The sequence below is a fragment of the Gobio gobio genome (assembly GCF_949357685.1).
Source record: "Gobio gobio genome assembly, chromosome: 8".
Classification (NCBI taxonomy): domain Eukaryota; kingdom Metazoa; phylum Chordata; class Actinopteri; order Cypriniformes; family Gobionidae; genus Gobio; species Gobio gobio.
Window position 1 is genome coordinate 26604274 of NC_137114.1, and position 25425 is coordinate 26629698.

Below are 25425 nucleotides of genomic sequence, written 5' to 3' on the forward strand. Positions count from 1 at the left end.
CTATTTGACAGTCACTTTTTCAGACGGTGAGTATGTTTATCTTTTTAACTGTCAGGTGTAAACAGCACTTTTATCTTTCAAAACTGCTAGCCTAAACTGCCTCCTGACTCGAGCAACGAAATAACTTCTATGAGAGCAGAATAACATCTGTGGGAAAGACTAAAAATGCCTGCTGGTTATTTTAAATCTTGCAGTATACCTCATCAACTATCAAAACATCTTTGATGCGCATTTTAAAAGGCTTTGTTTTTATCTGTGCCTGACAGCAAAACTGCAGTGGCCTTTGACTGATCATTCCTTCTGCCTGCAGGTACACACAAAAGGTATGTTGTTGCCTCTTAAAGTTTTATTCTGTACATCATAAATAATACAACAGGACAGCGCTGAGATCTTGACATATATCTTCATAAGACCCTCACACAAAAAGTTCTTTACTGGGAAAATACAGCATATTTTAAGATGAGGGCCAAACAGTATTTTATTTTCCTCCACCATCCCAATTGGGCCTGGTTGGGACAGTATATGCACTTGCCATGTTTTAATTTGGCTGAAGAAATATATACTCTATTATATTTTTAAAAATCGCTCCTTGCACATTTTTTTTTCATAATATTAAAGAGATAGTATTAGGGATGCACTGAGATATCAGTATCGGCTGATATGCTCATTTTTGATGTTATCATTATCGGCCCAATAAGAAAATTTGCCAATATATTAAAGCCAATAAATAACAGATTTTTCCTTCAGCTGAGACACTTGATCGGAATCACCTTAAAAAAAGGAAAATACAGTTAAGTGCAAGCGCAAGTCTGTCATATAGGCTACATAAAAGAGAACATTATAATTGTGTGCTTGGGACATGGCTTTTAATGGTGAGTTTGTTATCAGGCTCTCAAAAATTACATACAAATTTGGATTTAGATTTATCAGCCAACATATCGGTTATCGGCTTTCAAATATAAAGAATTATCGGTTATCGGCCAAAATTTTCATTTCGGTGCATCCCTTGATAGTATTTTTGTTTCCTTTAAATGTTACATTTTCGTCACCCAAAAAAAATATGAAAATTTTTTTAAATGATTTTATTTGTATTCTATATTTATAAAATTTTTCCATAAAAGATCTTACAGTGAAATTTTTTCCTTTAATTTTTTTTTTACAGGAATAATAGAGCTATTATATAACTCCATGATGGCCATGTTGATAAACAAACTTTTGCTGGGGAAAAAAAAAAAAAAAAAAAAAAAATTATAATAATAATAAAATACTGATGGGTTTGTATTTTTTTTTTTTTTTTTTTTTAATGAACATACTTAATGATGCTTTCAAGACCATCATAATAATTCTTGCAATTTTGACAAAACCACAAATGAGTCGTAAAACATGGACAAGATCTGAAAATGTAAGATGTAGTGATAATGCAGCACTTGGCCAAAATAGCAGGTGGCGGTTCTGTCAACTGACCTGAAACTCTCTCACATGTGCCCCAGACCAGCAGGTCGTCCTAAATGCTGAACTCTGCAGGTGCTAGTACTACTAAAACTAGGTCAGTTCCTCCAGATATTAGCAACCACAAGTCTCATTCTTGAACAACGAGGTATATCTTAAGAGCACATCAATAATTCCATGAACAGTTATATGAGATCTTTCAGCATAGCCAACTTCTTGAATTTAACAGAAGCCCTCAATAGGAGTTTATTTTCTCTTCACATCTCAACAAATTGAGGCACTTTGAGAAGTAGCGAATTATGCCTCAGTGGCGAAACTGAGACAAAATAAGGGGCAAGGATAATATTTCTTCTTATCAGACAGCGCACATTTGCCTGTGGTTCAGGTGTTAAGACACATTATAGGATCCACAAGCTCTATACAAAACAAATGGATGACATGCTCAGCCCAACAACCTGAATTGCATTTACGTGACTGGCATGTAGTAGGCATGCAGTCTTACATGAACTGCATCGAAAAACACACAATTCATGCAATCGGGTGGTTGTACGCTTGATTTATGACCCTGATATCCACGAATGTCCATATTAAACTATCTTAACAGGCATTGATCAATACGTAAAAATATCTCTATCTGCATTGGTGCTCTGTTTGAAACGTGTAAACACACTCATTTGCCTGGCACAGAGCTCAACTAGAAAGAGGGGGAGAAAAGGTTTCGGTTAACAAACAATACTTCAGATTTCCACACATCCACTCCAAACTGTTGTGCTTCAAAGACTGCAGCACATCAGTCTGTTCAATTAATTATTAACAGTGACGACCAGATACTCTGGTTGAGGTGGCTTACTCACAGTAAATTACAATCATGTTACCCAAAAATAATGTCAAGTCAAGCATGCAGCACACCAGGCTTTGAGACAGAATATCATACATGATGCCCAAACAAATTGGCATCTCATCAGGTTTTCAAGAGACAATCAATGAAACCTACAACACACAAAAACGCTGTCTAGACAAGCAGCTCACTAGGTTTTGAAACGGTCAATCACACCTATGATGCCCAAAATGTTCCCTAGGTAGGCAGCTCAGCCATTCATTCAATATACTAGACAAATGAGTTTGGAAAGGCACGTATGCTTCAAATAATTAAGGGTTTCATTCATTCAACTGTCAAACTGAGTCATTAATACCAGTCTCAAGCATTCCTCATAACTTGACGGAGAGCAGCAAAGCTGTTACAAAAAAAGGAAGTGTCATTTGTGGCAGCTTTTTTAAAAATAGCTATACACCCTTGTTACTAATGACAACTGTTTATACTCAGCATATGCTTTTCCATAAGTAAAATAAGTGAACATCATTTTAGACTGCTGCCTTTCTCGAGCAAACAAACGGCAACAGAAATAAATGTAAGATTCTCTAGCTGAAAAAAACTTCCTTTTGGTATATGAGTAACGTTAGAGAAATACTTACCAAGCGAGAAAAGCAATAAATAGTGGGCAGCACTGCATCCGTGTTGAGAGTTTATGGGAAGCATAGTAAGAAGAAGCGCGGGTAGCGCACGCAGCCAGCTTGCTGTAATTGTGCTGTAGCAGAATGTTTGTCCTGGTCTTGTATCCAACACTCACTCCTGTGCGTGCCGATCATTACCCAGCTTTGTTTTGCGAGGACATTTCCTGTTGAACGAGCGTCTCGGCTGCGCCCTCTAGTGGCCGCATCGCTAACTACCGCAAAAGGGGCAGTGCTTATCACTAACATAACAAGTGCGATCAATATAGGGACAGTTGGACAAACAAAAATGAGAATTGCTAAATGTAACTTCCAACTACCATTCACGTTCATTGAACGATGGTAAATTATGGCAGAACAGGCGAACAATCTTTATAGCTTCCGTTATAAAATCTCAGTCTTTCTAGTCTATAAAATGTTAACCTGGCAGCATCCAACTTTTGATTACAGCCCCAAATTGTATAAAAACACACAGAGCTTTCAGTCTTACGAAAATAGTGACTGTTTTATAACATTTCGGTTTAACAGCTGTTTAGCAAACTGTCAAGACTATCACCCCCACTAGTCTTTTGTCACGCGTAATATGCTAACTGAATTAACCGGCCCATTTAAGAACAAATGTTATATAATAGGATATGGTCCATTTAAAACACAGGAGTAATAACACCCCCACCCCCAACCAATAACAAACCGCTCGTTGACATTAAAATAACGACAAGAAATCATAGATTTATGCTATTTATCGCTGTAGCGAAGCATCTATCTATGGTTACCACAGCAACCCTTTGGACGCTCCGCGCCGCTCAGCCTGCGCAGAAAGCTCTAGAAATGTCAACGCAATCACACTGCGCGGGCTGTCAATGGACCGAGCAGCGCCGCCGCTTCCGACACTGGGCTCGGAAGTTTCTGGAAAGTTCGCCGAAAAGAGATATAAATGGGGCGTACTAAAATAGTGCACGCGCTCTGGATTATTGGACACTGACAGGCGTGGTACTTGGATTACTGGACACTGACAGGCACAGGCGTGGTAGTGTGTTTGTTTATCTGATCTTAACACACCGTTCGCGTACAGAGGAGGGTCCGGGATGGCTGTCGTGGGCTTTGATGTGGGATTTCAAAACTGCTGTGTTACGGTGGTCAAAAGCGGGGGCATCGAGACCGTATCCAATGAATTTTCAGACAGATGCACGCCGTAAGTGGATGCTGTGCTTATCAAATGCATAAAACACACAGAGCTTCTTGCATTTCTTCTTGCATTATCAGATGAATGTTGACTCTATATTTGGGTTGTTGACCCATCACTTCAGTCTTCACTGTATTTGTCTTACATGGGCCTGTTGATAGACTTTGTCTTAAAAGTTGTTTTACATTTTTGAGCCATCTCAAAATTGTCCTATGGTGCTACTGTCTCAAGTATGGTTCAGTAAATTACAACTTTATTACATTAAAAATAAAAGCATAGTGTTAGTAAAAAAAACCTCAAGCATAATTTTACAAGTGTCTGTTTTAGTAAATGACAATCTTTTTTTTCATCCATATTTCTAAAAGCATAGGAAATTGATACATTTTGTCATTGAAAACCATGTCCTCTGGTGTGACACAATATCCTGATTTTAAATTGGGCAATTCAACTGACAAGTTTAATTAGTTGAAGGACCCCATTCAAGGTCATGTTTTGTCTCAAAATTTGTCTCAGAATTGTTCAAATATTTAACCTTTTTGGAACCACTATAAAAGCGTTCATTTCTGTTGTTCTTTGGTGGGACACCCCTATATTCTTAATTCTTTCTATGTCACACCATATGACACATTTCAGTAAAAATGTTTAAAAAACAGTGACAGAACTGACAAAGTTAGTGACCCCTTATATTTTCTCAAACATCCGACTTCACACTACATAACAATATGCATTTTCCTTCATTTTTTTTTTTTACTGCTTATTTGTCAACTACCCATTTGGTATCCATCCAGGCTGAAAGGTTTCTAGTCAAGCATAAGTCAAACTTTAGGACTGAAAATCTGATTGATAAGCTGTTATTATTGTCTTTTATAAATAACAAAAATGTCAAAACTCATTTCATGGTTCGTCATTTCATAGCTTACACCTGTCACTGTTATGGACATTGCCAGCAGCCATATCACCCTGTAGCCCAAGACTGGTTACCCACTGAAGCTAAGCAGGGCTGAGCCTGGTCAGTACCTGGATGGGAGACCAACTGGGAAAACTAGGTTGCTGCTGGTAGAGGTGTTAAGCCCCGTTCACACCGCCAGCGATGATGTCGCTGCATGTCGCCAGCGCCAGAGAATCATGTCGCTAGTGGGCGTTCCCACTACGGGTTGCCTATAAACGTCATTAGCAGATCACCCTCGTCTTTCCATGCATCTTTTTTTTAAAAATGTGTCTCTGTATGTACACAGAGACATATAGTAAAGAACAGGGAAATTGCTAACATCTAAAATCAACATCTCCATCTTAACACGACACCGCAGTAGCAGTACAGCAGACGGATCACGTGCACTCCACTGACTTCACTCCTATAGGTTGTCGCTCGCGAAAATCGCTTCTCATTTGCATAAAGTTGAAATTTCTGAACTTTTGTCGCTTGTCTCTAGTGTCGCTTGACACGCCCACATTCTGTCGCCAACGGTCACTGTCGCCCGTGTCGCCGGAAGTCGCCAGCGCTCCATTGAAATGAATGGGATCGTGTCGCTTTGTCGCTGCGTGTCGCTGGTGGTGTGAACGGGGCTTTAGTGAGTCCAGCAGGGGGTGCTCACCCTGTGGTCTGTGTGGGTCCTAACACCCCAGTATAGTGATGGGGATCTATACTGTACTATACTGTAAAAACCACCGTCCTTCAGATGAAGACGTTAAACCGAGGTCCTGACTCTCTGTGGTCATAAAAAATCCCTGGATGTCTTTCGATAAAGAGTAGGGGTGTAACCCCGGCATCCTGGCCAAATTTGCCAATTGGCCCCTTTCCATCATGGCCTCCTAATCACCCCCATATATATATATACGATTGGTATAATCACTCTGTCTCCTCTCTACCAATAAACTGGTGTGTGGTGGGCGTTCTGGCGCAATATGGCTGCACATTGGTGGTGGTTGAGGAGATTCCCCCCTTCTATGTAAAGCGCTTTGAGTGCCTAGAAAAGCGCTATATAAATGTAACAAATTATTATTATTATTATTATAGACCTTCCAAAACATTAGAAACCTGTACATATGAGCTATTATCTCAATTTAGGCCCCTCGACATTGAAATTGTTGTTAAATTTTAACTTTTTCTTTTAGAGCTGTTGTATCATTTAGTTCAAAGAACAGGACCATTGGTAATGCTGCAAGAAACCAGGTAGGCGTTCCTGTTCTCATCTGATGATTATGAATTGAAAGTGATCTAGTGATGTAACACCATTCTTCTTTTTTCACTTGTTCTAGATGATAACCAATCCCACAAGCACTGTCTCTCATTTTAAGAGACTACATGGCAGATTGTTTCAGGATCGTGCAGTGCAATCAGAGAAGGCCAGATTAGCGTATCAGCTGGTACCACTAAATGATGGGGCGGTTGGAGTCGAGGTGAACACTGTGTTTATTAGCCCCACAAGTAGTGGGGACAGGTTGTCATTTCTTATTTTTGGAGGAAAGAGTAAAATATTGGCTTTTTATGTCTTGATTAGGTCACGTACCTCGACCAGGAGCACCATTTCAGCATCGAGCAGATCACAGCTATGTTGCTGACCAAATTGAAAGACATTGCAGAGGCAAATCTGCAGAAGAAAGTGGTGGAGTGTGTCATCTCTGTGCGTTTTTGCTCTGGAGCCGTGAATAGTGCACAGAATAATTTATTTCCTTGATATTTAATAGATACCAGAGGCATGTACCAGAAATAGAGGATTTAGTTCATTAGGAATTCTCCCAAATTATAAGTCATTTTTAGGCTTGACGTCATGATATTTTAAATAAAAGGCCTTGCTTCGCTTTCATACAGGTGTAAATTTTAACCAGGCCTTTTTTTTATTTGTATGTAAACCACAAATGTGCGAGCCACCAATCCGATGGTTTGTTTGTTTTGTGTTATTTCTTTGGCCATACAAATGATTTTGTCACGTATAGATCCCCTCATTCTTCACTGATTCAGAAAGGAGGTCTGTTCTGGATGCTGCCAAGATTGTTGGCTTGAACTGCCTGAAGCTAATGAATGACAACACTGCAGGTATTTGCTTTTGAGTGAATGAAACTCACAACAACTGCCTTTGCTATGTCTAAAGCAATGTTCACAGTATCGTTTATCATTCCAGTGGCTTTAAACTATGGCATATATAAGGAAGATCTTCCAAGCTGTGAGGAGAAACCAAATATTGTGGCATTTGTGGACATGGGCCACTCAGCCCTCCAGGTCTCTGTTTGTGCATTCAACAAAGGCAAACTTAAGGTGAGTCTCAGTCAAAGTAAGACACTTGTGTAGATCCCCGACTTTGCATTTTCATGCACATCCGTGCATGCTCTGTATTTTGCAGGTGCTGTCCACCGCCTTTGATCCTTATTTGGGAGGGAGAGACTTTGATCAGAGGCTGGTGGAATATTTCTGCGCTGAATTTAAGTCCAAGTACAAGATGGATGTAAAGTCCAAGGCTCGAGCTTTGTTGCGACTGACACAAGAGTGTGAGAAACTCAAGAAACTGATGAGCAGCAACTCTACGGACATTTCCCTCAACATCGAGTGCTTTATGGATGATAAAGACGTATGTGGGAAAATGAACAGGTACATGACTGTTTAGGATCACTTAAGAGATCAGATCTGTTATGCCTTTAAAATAGGGATATGCACTGTATATCCATTCCATATTGTCTGAGATTAGAGATGTTTTTTTTCAGTGTTATTGGTCGATAACTGATATTTAATTGCGTATGCTCAGTTTTCTCAAATTTTACATTTAGATTTCCTTCACTGTCATCTAACACTCACTTAGTTTATTTTTATAAACACTAACAATTTATTAACACTTTTATATGCAATCTTTAGCAAAGTTCATTTTTTATACTGTACATTATAATGTTTTGATGCTTAAATTCACTTGTAGCATTTTAAACTATTGATTGAGTTTTTAGAGTTTTATTTGTAATTTATTTAAACAAAATGGTATAGAATTTTAATATCAGCTATTTACTGGTTACCAGGCATAACATACAACTAAAATAACAACTAAAATATTTATCAGTTTATCGGTATCAGTGAATTTTTAAATGTAATCTTTATCAGATTTCAAAATAAATATTTTTTTTTTGCACTGTACATTATAATGTTGTGACACTTAAATTACTTTTAGCATTTTGAATGATTAATTGTATTTTTTATTTTAACTTATTTAAACAAAATAAGGTAACACTTTATTTTACAGTATCATTGTTACATAGGTTACATGCAGTTACTACAGTAATAACCATAAATTATGCAAAATTGCATGCATCTAACCCTAAACCAAACCCTAATCCTAACCCTATAGTAAGTACATGTAGTTACTTAATAATACTCAGTACTTAAATGTATAATTACAGTGTAACAAAGACCTAAAATAATAAAGTGTAACCCAAAATAATATATAATCACACTTTATTTGAAGGTGTCATTGTTACAGTGTAATTATATATTTAAGAACTGAGTAATATTAATTAACTACTTGTAGTTACTATAGGGTTATGGTAGGATTTGGTTGAGGGTTAGTTGCATGTAATTATGCATAATTTACTGTTATTACTATGGTAAGTAGTACATGTAACATATGTAACAAGGACACTGTAAAATAAAGTGTTACCAGAATTTTAATATCAGCTATGTATTGGTTACCAGGCATAACATGAAAATATTTATCTGCTTATTGGTATCAGCTGTTCATCAGTTATCAGGCATAATATATAAAGAATAAAATATGTATCTGCTTATTGGTACCCTTACTTTGAAAGTACATCCATTTATTACTTCATAAATAATTAAATACATATTGCATAAGATTCATGTCATATTGGGAGCAGTCGTATCTGCATAAGTGATGCACATCAACACAGGCTTGTATTCTAATAGACTGTATGGTTTCCCCAACCCCCTAATCCTGTCATTTCAGTCTCCCCTCCTTGTGTTTTGTAACATGCTTAAATTCACATTTTAATTGGGTATCTGTCTACACTTGTCATATTTAACTGTGATTATTTGCAACTAAGCGCATGTCTATAAAGCACCAATGATGTTATTGCAGAACTGCAATTGGGTTACGATTGAGAAGCGAAGAGAAGTAAATGCCTTCCTCTTCCACACAGGGCAAAATTTGAGGAGTTGTGTGCTGACATGATCGAGAGGATTGTGGTTCCTTTGATGGCGGCTCTAGAACAGGCTCAAGTGCGGATTCAGGACATCAGTTCTGTGGAGATTGTAGGGGGAGCCACACGGATCCCTGCTGTAAAGGCCCAGATCAGTAAGTTCTTCAAGAGAGATGCGAGCACTACATTAAATGCAGATGAAGCAGTGGCCAGAGGCTGTGCATTACAGGTAAGTGGGTTTTATTCTACATAACATATCATAATGTGGTTCATTTGAAGCTGAAGCATATAATATTATGTTAAAATGATTTCTCCTTGCCTCGTTGAATATGCAGAGACAACTATAAGTAAATCATTTGTATGTTACTTGTCCCCCATAATAGCTATTTAAGAGCTGTGTCTTAAATAGCTATTATGGGGGACAAGTAACATACAAATACTTCCAGCTATGCTTACTAACAGCTTCCAGTCAGGATTTATTAAAGACTCGCAGTGAGAAATGAGAAATTAGCGCTGAAAAGGCATGGATAGAGTTATTTTTGCGGCTGACCTTATTGCATATGCATTTGTAGGAATTTATCTTTCAGATGCAAAATGTATGGGAGAAGAGTATTTAAATGAATCATGCAAGGTGATTTACTAAGGTTTGTGCTAGTCAATGTCTTAACCCTCAGAGCCCGATGGCATCGCCCACGACGTCACACGGCACCTCCGATAAATATCTATATTATTTCATGAAACTTTTATCGATTTTCTTACCGTTTTTTCCAGCAGAAAGCTCACGAGCTAGCCATCACGGGGGTGTCTTTGGTGTCTTTGTAGCCTTTACAGAAGGTTTTCTATCCAGCCTGGAACATGTGCATCTTTTTGGAGTTGTTCAGCAATAAATCAAAACGCTTACATCCAAGATATATCCACTTGATGTCCATAATTTATACATTTTCCGTCATTTTTGCCGCTAGCGCGATGCTAGCTGCCATTTTGGATGAGGGTTTGGCCAATGACAGGCTGATCCGTCATCCACGTTGGTGTGCGTCATTACGCATGAACCACAGCTCTTTTATTGTGGAGAGAGAGAGACGCACGGCCAGTGTTGAGGAGAGAGAGAGAGAGAGAGAGAGACGCGCTGCAGTTTTTAGTAGTTTTGTGGAGAAAGTTTGAGGAGAAAGTTTGAGGAGAAGTTCCTGATAGGAACTGTTTTGAGGCTTGGCACCAGTAAATATCCAAAATCCAAAGAGGCCAAAAGCGCCTGGACTTTTTTTGGAAAAATGTAAATAGTTTTGGTTCTGTATAAGTTATCATGTTTATTCCTGAGTTCCAGGACTCTAAAGACTTGAACAAACTGTTTTCCAGAGGAAATATGCTTAGCTCAAGATTCAAGAGTTTTATTTGTCACATACACAGTTATATACACAATATACAACTGGCAGTGAAATGTAAACAGGTCCGCTCCATGGACAGTGCAAATAACAGTTACAAGAAATTAAATAGAAATAGAATAAAGTTAGAATAAAAAGTATTAACATAAGTAGAATTATAAATAAATCAAGTAAAAGATAAAAATAGGAAATAAGATAAAAATAAAAATATAAAAAAATATGTGGATGATAAGTGAGATAAACTGTAGACTTAAAAATAAGTGGTTAACATAAAATATATAATATGTATATATAAAGAAGTATAATGTGCAAGGTTTATTACAGGTTGTTACGCAGTAACAATAGGGACGTAAAGTAAAGTGCAGTGCAATTGCAGTATGTGGATGTTAATGTTGAAAGACTGTATGTTTATGCGTGTGCGGGGGTGAAGTGAGTCACGTGACTGAGCTTTTATTTATTTGTGTGTGTTTTCAATAAATATTTGAGTGATTCAATTTACGTTTTATGTTTTCATTTGTCTTTATGGTCCCATAACTTATTTTACATTCAGGTGACATCAATGCAACACAAATATACTGACAGTGCAACTTGTCTTGAAAAAAAAGAGGTGTGTCAATTGTCTGCACAACAGGGTTGATGTTTTACAAGCTTTTTTAGTAAATAACACCAGGCGGAAAATGTATTGTAAAAATACCCTTAGGTCTTAAAGGGTTAAACCAAATGCTAATTTGCACTGCTCGTGATAGATTTTTTTAATCATTATAGAAATGATCCGGCTGCATCTGTGTTCTTTAATTTGCGCGTCGCCGATCACTCCCATCTGCGCTTTTGTGGAATTGCGCTCTCGCTAATTTGCCCTGGCCTGTTTAGTAAATCTGGCCCTAAATATCTCTACACTAAATGGCAAAATTGACTCTACCAATGGCATGGATTTAGGGCAGGGCTATCTGTTGATTGACCAATGACAGGCAGATAGAACTTGGAGAGGGAAAAAATATATATTTTATAATTTGATGATGCTAGTAGCACAAAGATTACACACTTCAGCTTTAAGAACCAGAAATTCTTAAAAAGTAGATGAATAAGAATCCTAAAATGGAAAAGATTTAGAAAACCAGCAAGAATGTTGTACATTACCATTTAAAATGTTGGCGTCAGTAAGTACTTTTTTTTTTTTACTTTTTTTACAATTACAATTTACTGTATTTACTGCATTTATTTGTATTTACTGCATTTATTTGATTACAATTTACTGTAAAAATAGTGAAAGTGCCCCAATTATGCTATTTTAAAGGCTCCTGATTTGTTTTGGAGGTATCCTACAACAGGTTTACATCCATCAAAGGTTAAAAAACATTTCAATTTTCACATAATATACATTAATGCACATCACCACATTTTTTCAATGATTCTCAAACGACTCATTGTATAGTCCGTAACGATGGGGTTGATTTTACCATATCAATCCAAGCGCGAGCAGGACACTTTTCAGTGATACGCTACTCATTTTGAGGTACATTATGAGATGTTGCAACTGTAATTCCTCACCATCAGCATTGACAATGTGTATCAACAAACCGATGTGCATTTCTAATTTATTGCAGTGCACATGCGGGAACTGTATCAATAACAGTGAATACGTTAGCCCAGCACTAAAGTGAAGGACTGATGTAACATTAAAGTTTGCAAAACAAATCTTGCTCCATCCTTTATCTTTACTCAAATCTTTCAAGAGCAAGCGGTCTACAACGTACAACATATGCAGGCATGCAAGTGTCTTTTCTAGTGACATAGAACCATCACGCAGTGAGATTCAAATTAAAAAAGGAGGAACGTTTACATTCACAAACAGCTATATTAAACTGCATGGAAGGGAATGTTCAAAAACCATAATAGGGGGCACTTTAAGTTTTAATATTGGAAATCACTATTTTAATATATGTTAATCTATTCCTGTGACCGCAAAGCTGAATTTTCAGCATCATTACTCCAGTCTTTAGTCACTTGATCCTTCAGAAATCATTGTAATATGCTTATTTCAAAAATGTCTTATTCTAATCAACATTGAAACCAGATGTGTGGCTTTTTCATGGAAACCGTGATTCATTTTTTTTTTAGGATTCTTTGGTGAATAGAAAGTGAAAAAAAAAGCATTATGTCAAATAAAAAGATTTTGTAACAATTTATTTAAAAAAAAAAAATCCTATTGACCCTAAACTTATTAATGGTAGTGTATTTTGAGGCACGTTGCACAGTATATTTCATACATTTGAAAACAATGTGAATCTATACAAAAAATAAAATGATATCGATTGAATGGAAAGTTAATGTGTTGTATAATGGTTTTTCCATAGTGCGCCATGCTCTCTCCTGCTTTCAGAGTGAGAGAGTTCTCCATCACAGATGTAATCCCATTCCCTGTTTCTCTTTCCTGGACAAGTGAAGCTGATGAAGGCAAATCGTAAGCCTCTCAGTTAGCTATTAGAACCAAACATTCTGTTTTAATACTCGAATTAGTGTAACACACTACACATGTGCTTGGACATGGACAGGCTGTACTGTGCATCTCACATAGTAACCTTGTGTGTGGTTTGTGTGTGGTTTGTCCTTACCTTCCAGTTGTCATGAGATATTTGGCAGGAATCATCCCTGTCCAGCAGCCAAAATGATTACGTTTTACAGAAACAAGCCTTTCATTCTGGAAGCTTTTTATTCGGATCTGACATCACTGCCTTTTCCTGAGGCAAAGATTGGTGAGAATCAAGGGATTTTCCTTCAGGCTATAATAGTGTTTATTTGCAGCATACAGATGAAACTGAAATCATATTTTGAAAGTGAATTAATGCTATTCATGTGTGCAATGCTTCCACAGGGGAATATAAAGTGCAAAACATTCAACCTCAGAAGAATGGAGAAAAGGCAAAGGTGAAAGTAAAAGTTCAAGCAAACACCAGTGGTATAGTCAGTGTGAGCTCAGCTACTATGGTCCTGAGGGTCAGCTCAGACAAATCTGAAACCACAGAAATAAATGAGATTTACGGTCATGGCGGCTCTGATGACCTTGAAATAGAGGTGGGTGCCACATTGGGCTTGTGTTCCATAACCATGGGTGTACTAACAGCAAAAACTAATTGATTTGCCATATAATTCTTGTCATCTTTATGTTATAGATATTGTTTTCTTACTCAGATGTTATTCAATCATTAAAGGGGTAGTTCACCCTAAAATGAAAACAAATACATTTACTCACCCTGGTGTTGTTCTAATGCCGTACGCTATATTATATATTACATTTTGTTTTTCACCAAACCCTGTCGTATACCCCAGAACACTTGGAATATATGACACGGGTCACATGGGATCAATCTATGATAGTTTCATTTCCAGTCGCTATTCACTGGCATTATATGGATGAGCATGAGCGGGACATTTTTAAAAAATTCTCCTTTTATGGTCTCAAAAATACAGAAAGGCGTACAACATTAGAACAACACCAGGGTGAATAAATGATTACTTAATTTTCATATTAGAATAAAATATCCCTTTAAACAAGGGGATGCTATATAATGAAAACTGAAACTGTAACCATACCGATTGGCACGGAATTGAACGGTTATGCAATGAGAACCATTCGGCCTGACGGTGGAAAAGCGGCTATTGTTGTACAAGTTAATGTCAAGAAAAACAGCCAATAGTGCTTAGTTTTACACACATTCATACCTAATGAAAAAAATAAGTACTGCATCATAAGCACTATAACAAGCACTCAACAGTTCCAAATTAAAGCAACACTCTCTATTGATGCTTTTCTTTCTCAGAGGTTATAAAATGTCTTCTGTAGATGTTTTTTTGTAAAAATGTTTTTAATTTTTAAACTATAAAGACTATAAAAGGACTATTATGAGTTTGGAGCTGTGTGCTAGTTAGACCTTTTTGACTTCAAGGCCCCCCATTGTCCACAACAACAATATTTGAAAGCCCTTCCTCACTCACAACTTCCTACCTGATTAAATATGTTAGAGCTTGTTATAACTAAAAATATGTATATTTGTCATAAAACTAACCAAATAATAAGAAATATATTGATTCTTAGATGTTTTAGCTTATTTTCATTCATGTTTTGTCGTTTTAAATAATTTTAAGTCACCTTGAGGCCCCTTTGGAAGTTTGTTGACGCCCCCTGGTTGAGTTAAAGGCAAGACTCTGTAATATACGTTGCAAACCAGGAAAGTCTTTTCAAGGAATTTAACCACATACTTTAATTTACTTAAAAATTGCTATTCTAAATCCCATTAAAAATTCCAGAGGGAACCCACGCAAATTAGCCTTCCAGGATGGTCTACAAATTGACATCATGACTGAACAGCTCAAGCTTTTAGTGATGAAATACACACACACACACGCTCAGTGGTGAGGGTCTGAATTAAAAAAATATAGCTTAGTTAGTTATGATTTATATGATCAATAACGTTAACTGGTTTCTATGAGGGTGACAGTGAGAGATTGGCTCCTTGTTGTGATGCAGTAGCATTGTTGTGTAGAAACGTAACTACTGTATCAGCTCCCTGGTACTGTGATTTCTAGGACAAGATACTGGAGCCAAATATTCAGCTCTTGGTAGACAAAGAAAACCTGCCAACACCACAGTGTCCCCCCATGGAAAAAGCACAGAATCAAAGAGATGCACTGAGCGTAAGTGAGCTACATCTCTCACTTACTGCTTGGCCAGTACATTTAGCTTTATACTGTATGTGCATATCAAATGGACATGTTGATGTGTAGTTTATATTAAAATCGTTATTCACGGCATGCCTTGGAAAATATCCTAATATGTACATTTCGTACCATAATGCCAATAGACATTGTCTGTTCTTTACAGTTGAATGGAGAAGTAAACAATCACCCCCCTGATGCTAAAAAAGCCAAGATGAAGGTCAAGCATGTTGTTCTGCCAATTGAGGAGACGTTTACCCAACTGTTGCCAAAGGATCGCCTCAGCACTTACATAGAGAAGGAGGTACTGTTGACTAAATGTTTGTTAGATGTAATACATGTGACAAAAAGTAACAAAGCTTGTTAATAAGGGAAGGAGGCAGGAGCAGAATAAATAAACAACCAAACGAAAGTAAAGTCAAAAGTATACTTCGTTTTTTTTTTTTCACATGTACATGAGTGTATGCGCACAGTGGAACACACAGCCAAAGTATACTTTTTTTGACTCGTACGCATACAAATGTGTTTGACGCATGCACAGTTTTGAGCAATCTCTCACCACGAGTTACAACCCATGTAAATGGTGAAAAAAAACTATTTTTAATTTCAAATTTTAATCCGGCAGTGTGCGTACACTACTGATGATGAAATTAGATTAGATTAGATTAGATTCAACTTTATTGTCATTACACAAGTACAAGTACAAGGCAACGAAATGCAGTTTAGGTCTAACCAGAAGTGCAATAGCAGCAAGTGCAGGATATACAATGGATGCGTAAGTGCAGGACATGGATATGTACTGAATATGTATAAATATGTATAAATAGAGAGACGTTATTACTATAAACAGAACTGAATTTACAGGTGAATATGTACAGTGAATAAATATACAGATGGCTATTACTATAAACAGAATTTTACAGATAGAGGTATACAATAATATGCTAGGCTAATATGAGGAATAGCAGTGGATTAGGGTAGTGCAATAAATTATGGACAGACCTATCCGGAAAAAAAAAAAGTGTAAAGTGCAGTGGAAAGTGGTTGCATATTACAGTTAGAAGTACAGTGCAAAATGCAAATGTAAACATTGGTACTATAAATACAGTCGGCAGTGCAAATGAGCATAATCCAGTTAAGATATGGCAGTGCAAGATGCATATGTAAACAGTTGTTACTGTGATAAACAGTCGGTAGTGCAAATAACAAAGTGAAGGAAGATGTGAGGTAGGAGAGTTATCAGTTTATGAGGGAAGTGGATCAGTGGGGGTTTGAGTTCAGTAAAGAGACAGCTCTGGGGAAAAAACTGTTCTTTAGTCTGCTGGTCCTGGTCCGGTGGATCCTGAAACGCCTGCCGGAGGGCAGGAGAGAAAACAGTCTGTGGGCTGGGTGAGAGGAGTCCTTGAGGATGCTGCGAGCTCGATGCAGACAGCGTTTCCTCTGGATGTGCTGGATGGCAGGCAGTGGAGTCCCTGTGATGCGCTGGGCAGTTTTCACCACCCGCTGCAGTGCCTTGCGCTCCGCAACAGAGCAGCTCCCATACCACACTGCCACACAGTTGGTCAGGATGCTTTCTATTGCGCAGCGATAGAAGTTCACCAGGATAGCCGAGGAGAGCTGATTCTTCCTCAGTGTCCTCAGGAAGAAGAGGCGCTGGTGAGCCTTCTTGACCAGGCTGGAGGTGTTGGTCGTCCACGACATGTCCGCCGAGATGTGGATCCCCAGGAACTTGAAACTGGAGACACGTTCAACAGCCATTCCATTGATGTGGATGGTGTCGTGTGTGCCTCTTGACTCCTTCCTGAAGTCCACGATGAGCTCCTTCGTTTTGGTGGTGTTGAGGAGCAGGTTATTTTCGGTGCACCATGTGGCCAGGTGCTGGATCTCTAATTAAATTAACGTCACGCGCACTGTATGCTAACCATCACATGCGCATAAAAAGTGAAGTATACTTTGGCCTTGAGCAATAGCCCCTCACGGATGACATGGATGCCACATCTAAAAATAATAAATCATCAAGGTAAATTTGGTCCTTTCTCATCGCTCCTCCTTTTATCCTTTCGGGGCTTCTCCGAGGGAGTTGAAACCGGTGCATGGCCTTGCCCTGCTACATGCGACAATAAAGTTTTAGGATGTTGAAACACTTAAAACATAAATCATTTTAGGACTTAAAGGTCCATTTTTCAAACTTTAGTTAGTGTGTAATGTTGCTGTTAGAGCATATATAATACCTGTAAAATTATAAAGCTCAAAGTTCAATGCCAAGCGAGATATTTTATTTAACAGAAGTTCCCTTTCAAAGCCTACAGCGAACGGCTGGTTAGGACTACATCCTGGTATTTCCTGCTTTAATTACGTCAGTAGAACAGTTTGTCGACTAACCTCCGCCCACAAGAGTACGCGAAAAAGGGGGCGTGGTCTTGTTGCTCCCGCGTGGAGAATAGGAAGTGTTGCGTTCGGTTGGGTTTGTATAGTTTGTTTGTTGCCATGTCGTCGAGACGCTGTTATTTTCATCCCGGAGTCAATTCACCTTTGTTTGGCTTTCCCAGGGACGCTGTACTTAGAGATCATTGAGCACATGCATCCCCGTTTTGGTAAGAGGCGTGACTTTTCCGGTAACGTGCGCTCTGTGTGCGCTAAGCTGCTGTCGAATCACAACACGGGAACCGCTGGCACAATCAGAACTCGTTATGTGTTTCTGAAGGAGGGACTTCATAGAACAGGGAAATCTTTCAAGCCGTTTTGAGGACAGTGAAAACAGCGGTATACAGATAAGTACATTGTGTGAAAAATACTGTTTTTTTACACGCGAAACATGAACACATGTTATATTGCACACTGTAAACACAATCAAAGCTTCAAAAAAACACGAAAAACGGGACCTTTAAAAATTAGTAAGAAATATTTATGATTCTAGGTCGCAAATCCATCAAAAAAAAAATGCTGCATTTATTTGATGAAATACAATCCATGTTGAAAACAGTTGTGCTGCTTAATATTTTTGTGCAAAACTGTGATACTTTTTTTTAGGATACTTTGATCAAACACAGATGGAGTAGATTGAGTCCTTCAATACCCCAAAGCGTGCACAGTCCAATAGCTCGCCATGGGTCGACATTTCATTCAGTAATGTTAGGCAGTATAGGCAGTTTTGATTTATATGTGGTTTAATGTTGATGTTTGCATTATTTTACATATGTTATCGCTTGTTTCTGCTTCATCCTTTCCTGTGTTTTGATTCGGAGATTCCGTACTCTTTCTGAATATGTCATAGCGCCCCCCACTGTATAACAGTGATATAACGGAAAGCCAGTCAATGGCAGGGTAGCGTTGTCTCATAAATAATGGTGGGTAAAGAGAAAAATTCGAAACAAAAACATTTTCGGTAACACTTTACAATAAGGTCTCATTTATTAACATTAGTTAATGTATTAACTAACCATGAGCAGTACATTTGTTACTGTATTTGTTAATCTTTGTTAATGTTTGTTAATAAAAATACAGCTGTTCAGTGTTCATGGTTTGTTCATGTTAGTTCACAGTGCATTAACTAATGTTAACAAGATTTTCATGAGTAAATGTTGAAATTAATATTAACAAAGATAAATGCTTTATAAGTGCAGTTCATTATTAGTTAATGTTAAATAATGTAGTTAACTAATGAACCTTATTGTAAAGTGTTTTTTAGACCCCACTGTAAATGTAACAGTTTTGTGATGAAAGCAAAACAAATATAGCTGTCTTTTTGCATGAGATTGTTTCAGTAAAGCTCAAAAGACGATTCAAAAGCTGTGATAGATATTTTGTTAGCCTAAGAAGTGTATCTTGACAATTTATGAAGCCATAAACATGAATAAAGACATTCTGGTAGATTTTTGAATCTTTTCAAAAATCCATCAGTCGTTCTCACCATCTGGCGCTCGCTTAAATTCCCCTTCTTTTTTCCTGACAGAACAAAATGATACAGCAAGACTGCCAGGAGAAAGAGCGTCACAATGCGAAGAACGCAGTCGAGGAGAATGTCTATTACTACAGACACAACCTGGAGGGCCCCTTTCAGACGTTTCTAAATGCTCAAGTAATGTATCTTCCGTGCAGCTTTTCCCAGATAACACGCCATTACCTGTAGAGTGACATGTAATCTATTTAGCTCAGAGGAACTGTTATCAACAGATTGTGATTTATTCATAGCGCTCATTTAATGTTTTCATGTTCCAGAAGCCTGTTCCTGATTGCTAAATCTCTAAAGGCCATTTCAGCTCATGCATAAATGAAACAAACTCTCATTCAAATTAGTTAGTAGTTCATACGAGCAGCATAAAATATTGCCAAACAAACGCTTGTTTTTGCTTTTGCTTTTCTCCAGGACCATCAGACATTCTCGGAGCTTTTAAATGGCACAGAGAACTGGCTGTACGATGAGGGAGCAGACCAAGATAAGCAGACTTACATTAAAAAGCTGGCAGAAATACATGTGAGTCGTTTGTCCTTTTTGATGAACAAACACACTTGATCATGGGTTAGCCTTTGTGTGCCATGACAAATTGATTTTGTGTTCTCTCAGAGATAGCCGAACTCGTACGATGCGATAGGTTTAACATTACGCTCTGTTTGATAGGTGGCCACAGTTTTGTGTTTTAATTGACTTCGCAATGGCATGTGCTTCGCTTAAAGGATGGGAGAGTCGTTTGTGTAGCTTTCAAAACCCCTCTCATGCACTTTTAGGAAGAGCACTAATTGGCCGCTGTGTGCTGCAAACCAAACAAAAGCATTCATGCTTACTAACAGCGATGTATTAAAGCCTTTTGTTTTATTCAACAGAAACTGGGTTTGCCTGTGCAAAACAGATACCAGGAGTCCATTCGGAGACCCAAAATGTTTGAAGAGCTGTCAGCCAAAATACAGAGTTATATGACTATTGTGGAGGAGTATAAGAATGAAGTAAGTTTTCTCTCTCATTTCCTTTGTCATATATTATATCTTATTTAAAACAATCATGCTCTGCAAGGCACATTACAACACAGGGAGGCATTATGTTAAATAGTTTTATACATTATAATGGATCCCATGCAGTTCTGCAGTCAGATTTTAGTCATCCGTCTCTTATGACACTATAAATAGTGTCTGCTTTTACATTTATTCATTTAGCAGACGCTTTTATCCAAAGCACCTTACAAATGAGCAATGCGACAACACTGCAATTTATCCTAATGAGACCGTAATATCTGAAATGCTGCAATACTTTTAAGTTCCTACCTGACTAGAAAAGTATGAGCTAGTGAAACACTAGTTTGTAAGTATAGTTAGGCATCAATGGTTGTCTTATAGTTAACAAAATACTATAGTAAATTAAAAAAATTATTGCCAATAACAAGGGATGCATGATATGTATTCATAATTTAACGCCATATCAGCATTAAAAGGCGCAAACTCAAGAGTAATACAATTTAAAATAATACTAATAATATTTCCATTAATTTTATACCATGGTCTGTCTGAATACTCAATTCTGATTAGTTGGAAGGTGTGCAATAAAACTGCACAGGTAGTTCCAAGTCAGTTTGATCACCGTTCTATATTAATACAATGTTTTCATTGAATCGCACACATGCATTAGGCTGCTTGGTTTTAATGTACATATTGAAAATCTTTAAACCAAAATTGGGTTTTCTTTTTCGTTTAAAGAAATGTTTTCCTTTAGAAGCAAGAAAGTGAATTAGACAAAATATGTTTCTTCTCAGTGTTGGATTACAGCGATATGATTTATAAGCATGCAAGTTTATCTTCACTAAAAAAGCTGCCTTACACTTTGTGACCAGTGCCTCTTCACACACTCATCATTGTACTTTGTATGAATTAGTTGGCTGGTCCTCCTTGTTTCAAAGAAGAAAAATACACATGTTGTTTTTTGCCAAGACATTGTTAGGTAAATTACCCACTTATATCTGCAGTATTTCATCTTATTACACCTGTAATTATAGCACTAGATCTACTGCTAGACTTCTTTATATGTTCCTAGCGTACATTTGGAGCTTGGCAAAACTGTCTTCTCGTTTTATGATCCCTGGTTATGGAACGAGTTACAGAGTACTATAATGGTGGAAACACTCCTGTCTTTAAATATTTGAAATCTCTTACACACCAACCTAAAGGAAACATGTGCATGTTTTAAATAACTTTTGAACTGTGGTCATATGAGTGTTGGATATAATTTTATGTATGCATTATTAGCTTTATGGGCCCCACTTTATATTAGGTGGCCTTAAGTACTATGTACTTGCATCAAAAAGGTGTGATACGGGTAAGGTTAGGGACAGGTGTGGTGGTATGGGTAAGTTTAAGGGTAGGGTTAGGTGTAAGGGAAGTGTCAACTGTGTAATTACAAATGTAACTACAGAAATTAATTACAGATGTAATTACATGCAGGTATTTTTTAAAATGTAAGTACAATGTAAAAACATGTATGTACACAATAAGTGCATTGTATCAAATGATTAATTAAAATGTTAGTACATAGTAGTTAAGGCCACCTAATATAAAGTGGGTCAGCTTTATGTGTTTGTAAATAGTTTTATGTGAAACTTTTGGTGCTGCCATTTAGGCCAGGACTCCATGGAGAAAATCTTAATGGGACTATCCTGGGGCCTATACCATGAAGCCGGTTTAGCTGGCTAGCCAGATATGTTTAAGCTTAGTTTGTGCCAATCCTGGGTTTTAGGTACCATTAAAGTGGTTTGGCTTTTAGCAGTGTTCATCTCCATAGTAACTTGCGCTCCACGGCTAACCTGCTCCAGGGCAGAATTAGACCAATCAGCTGTGAGCAAAGTGGCACACCTCTGATGCAATGAAGTTTCTACTCCAAATTAAAGTTCACTACATAGCAAATGGTTTTTAAAGACTAAAGCGTCTGGCTTTTAACAATGCTTATTTATTATAATAATAATTTTGAATCACTTAGATATCATTTATGTAATTATTATACCCTTAATCAATTATACATGTATAATTTTAGTTAATCAATCATTAATAGACACATAGTTAAAATTAATATAAATAGCCTATATAAAGGTATTACAACTAAGCTTTAAAGGGTTAGTTCACCCAAAAATGAAAATTCTGTCATTAATTACTTACCCTCATGTCGTTCGACACCCGTAAGACCTCCGTTCATCTTCGGAACAGAAATGAAGATATTTTAGTTGAAATCTGATGGCTCTGAAAGGCCTCCATTGGCACAATGGCACTTTACACTCTCAAGACCCTTAAAAGGTACTAAAGACGTCGTTACAAAGTCCATCTCACTACAGTGGTTCTAAAATAACTTTATGAATCGGCGAGAATAGTTTTTGTGCGCAAAAAAACCCTAAATAACGACTTACATAGTGATGACAATTTCAAAACACGGCCTCATGAAGCTTCGAAGCGTTATGAATCAGTGAGCAGAATCATGATTCGGATCGCGTGTCAAACCGCCAAACTGATGAAATTTGGCGATTCAAACCGCTGATTCGACTCGCTGATTCATAACGCTTCGAAGCTTCATGATGCCTTGTTTTGAAATCGTCATCACTATGTAAGTCGTTATTTAGGGTTTTTTTGCGCACAAAAACTATTGTCGCCGATTCATAAAGTTATTTTAGAACCACTGTAGTGAGATGGACTTTGTAACGACGTCTTTAGTACCTTTTAAGGGTCTTGAGAGTGTAACGTGCCATTGTGCCAATGGAGGCCTTTCAGAGCCATCAGATTTCTACTAAAATATCTTCATTTCTGTTCCGAAGATGAACGGAGGTCTGACGGGTGTCGAACGACATGAGGGTAAGTAATTAATGACAGAATTTTCATTTTTGGGTGAACTAACCCTTTAAAATCAATAAATAAAGCTATAAAAATTACTACATGTGAGTTTAAATGTTCAATTCTCTCTATATATCAACTAAACTAACTTCATAACTTTTACTTGCACTAAGTAAGATTTTTCTTAAAGTTGTCCACTTTCATAGACAGCTCTTTTCTTCTTCCTGTGAAAATTTGTTTAAATTCTTAATATTGTCAATCATGTAATATTCTGCAGAAGAGAGAAATCAAGTAGATGTCAGTTTCACTGATCCACATCGTGTGATTGGCTGTTCACTACTGATGTCACAGCTAAAATCCTTAACTCAGGATCAAAGCCTGAGTTGACAGTGAAAGCTGATGATCATCATCATGGGACCAACAAAACCTGAATAGATTGGTTTGGTTTTGTCAACTCGAAACTAATCCTGTAACCCTGAGTTTGTTACACTACCATCATGGTACAGGCCTCAGGTAAAATAAAGGATAATAATAATGCGTCTTTTGCACACAGAGAGTGGAGATCTTGCTGCGAACACACAGAAACATTCAGGAGAATAGAAACTCATAAACGCTGTACCGGGACTTTTGTTATAATTTTAATGCACTTCGCGAAGGCAACAACCTTCTGCTTTATATGTCTGGCGGTTCTTTGCCTCCACGTCGTGCATTAAAATCGTTCAATGTACAGCTAGCCGTGGATTATCCCTTACGTATTATCTCTACAAACAAATAAAAATAATGATACCGATAATAATAATAATAACAACAGTTATATGTTTTTTATTTGATATTCAATAAAAAAAGTATTTATATACTATATTATAATACTATTATTTTCCTAAAATATTTACTAATATTTTAAAAGTGTCAATCAATGTTATCGGCCAATATTAGAGGGTTTTTAAACCATATTTAACCGAATATGCTTATTTCCTCTATTTTTTGCCATCATTTAATGCTCACAGTTAATATTTAAAGAGATATTTAGAAACTTTAGTGAATCTCAAAATGTATATCCATTTTTCTTACTGTATATTATATTGTGATGCCTAAATTTACTTGTAGCATTTAAATCTACTGATTTTAGTTTTTAATGTTTCATTTAATATCTTAATTTTAAAATCAGTACATCCCTATCAAAAAACATTGTGTTCTTTAGTAATGCACTGTTTTAAAGGTGCAGTAAGCGATTTCTGAGGAACGCTGTTAAAAGTGGATTGGACCGAGCACCACAACACACTTGTTGCCAATCAGCAGTAGGGGGCGTAAACACTCATGATGGAGGAGGAGAGTGAGCGAGAGGGATATTTGAAGAAAGACTGTAGAAAGAGAGATGACTGAGAGACATTACATAAGAGAAAAGGTCAAAGGAATATCACTGGAAAGAGCAAGAGCTATGACCCACGTTAATATTAGAAAAGCTTTCCAGCGCTGGGAAGGCCTGAAAACGGACGCTGAGGCCGTGTTGTTTCTGCTCCATACGCAAGTAACATTTTTGAGTGTCATTGTTTGTCTGAAGTCTGAAGCTGCAACAAACTCTTTCTACCTGTATATACTCTTGTGTGCTGCATGTTATTTTTTTGTTCTTCCTTGTCGTTTGTTCCTCATCTATTTTTCGTGAAGCATTATTTTGCTTTGCTTTATCTATGATAAAGAGACATGCACTCTTGCATTGCGTGTTTGTCCATTTGGGGGCGGAGCAATAAAGGGCAGGGGTGTGTCTGTTTGGGTTGTTTTTTCAAATATCAACAGTGTTTCTCCAGAAATCGCTTACTGCACATTTAACCCACCTTAAAATTTAAAGTAGTTTTAAAACCAGTTTAACAACTCTATAAGTGCATTTTAATATAATGCTAACTTTTGTCTCTCAGAGTGACAGTTACTGTCATATTGACGCCATAGACATGGACAAGGTCAGAGTGTGTGTTGAAGATACTCAGGTGTGGATGACAAACGTACAAGATTCTCAGGAAAAACTCACACCTGATCAGGAACCTGCCATACACAGCACTCAAATCCAGGAGAAATTACAGGTGAGGCAAGACTAAAAGCATAATGAAAGCATTTCATTGGGGGAGACCGATCTAAGAATAACCTTATAAATAATAAGTGTTGATTTCTATGTCCGAGCAGCCAAACTTTAAGCCTTTTTTTACTAAAGCATTTCATCAGGAATTTAGCACTTTAGTTTTACTTTTATGTTTATTTATTTTCAGGATA

General features: G+C 37.3%; 2 protein-coding genes across 3 annotated transcripts in view; one reads left to right on the plus strand and one right to left on the minus strand.

The window, feature by feature from the left end:
• The window catches only part of b3glcta (beta 3-glucosyltransferase a), a 127142-nt gene extending 123292 nt beyond the window's left edge, over nucleotides 1-3850 (minus strand). The window contains exon 1 of the mRNA XM_079823194.1: nucleotides 2923-3850. Within this exon, the coding sequence (XP_079679320.1) occupies nucleotides 2923-2986 (64 nt within the window). The 5' untranslated portion in view covers nucleotides 2987-3850. The remainder of the gene's footprint in view (nucleotides 1-2922) is intronic.
• hsph1 (heat shock 105/110 protein 1) overlaps nucleotides 1-25425 on the plus strand; it is a 27632-nt gene continuing 2207 nt past the window's right edge. The window contains exons 1-18 of one of the 2 annotated variants that reach the window (XM_079823193.1): nucleotides 1-26; nucleotides 267-323; nucleotides 6254-6311; nucleotides 6398-6538; nucleotides 6640-6762; nucleotides 7076-7175; nucleotides 7261-7394; nucleotides 7480-7724; nucleotides 9275-9503; nucleotides 13008-13114; nucleotides 13273-13406; nucleotides 13526-13725; nucleotides 15238-15345; nucleotides 15533-15670; nucleotides 19319-19444; nucleotides 19733-19840; nucleotides 20188-20307; nucleotides 25077-25238. In XM_079823193.1, the coding sequence (XP_079679319.1) occupies nucleotides 6398-6538; nucleotides 6640-6762; nucleotides 7076-7175; nucleotides 7261-7394; nucleotides 7480-7724; nucleotides 9275-9503; nucleotides 13008-13114; nucleotides 13273-13406; nucleotides 13526-13725; nucleotides 15238-15345; nucleotides 15533-15670; nucleotides 19319-19444; nucleotides 19733-19840; nucleotides 20188-20307; nucleotides 25077-25238 (2175 nt within the window). In that variant the 5' untranslated portion in view covers nucleotides 1-26; nucleotides 267-323; nucleotides 6254-6311. Of the gene's footprint in view, nucleotides 27-266; nucleotides 324-3800; nucleotides 4151-6253; nucleotides 6312-6397; nucleotides 6539-6639; nucleotides 6763-7075; nucleotides 7176-7260; nucleotides 7395-7479; nucleotides 7725-9274; nucleotides 9504-13007; nucleotides 13115-13272; nucleotides 13407-13525; nucleotides 13726-15237; nucleotides 15346-15532; nucleotides 15671-19318; nucleotides 19445-19732; nucleotides 19841-20187; nucleotides 20308-25076; nucleotides 25239-25425 lie in introns of those variants that run through there. The other variant, XM_079823192.1, reaches the window with a different exon arrangement.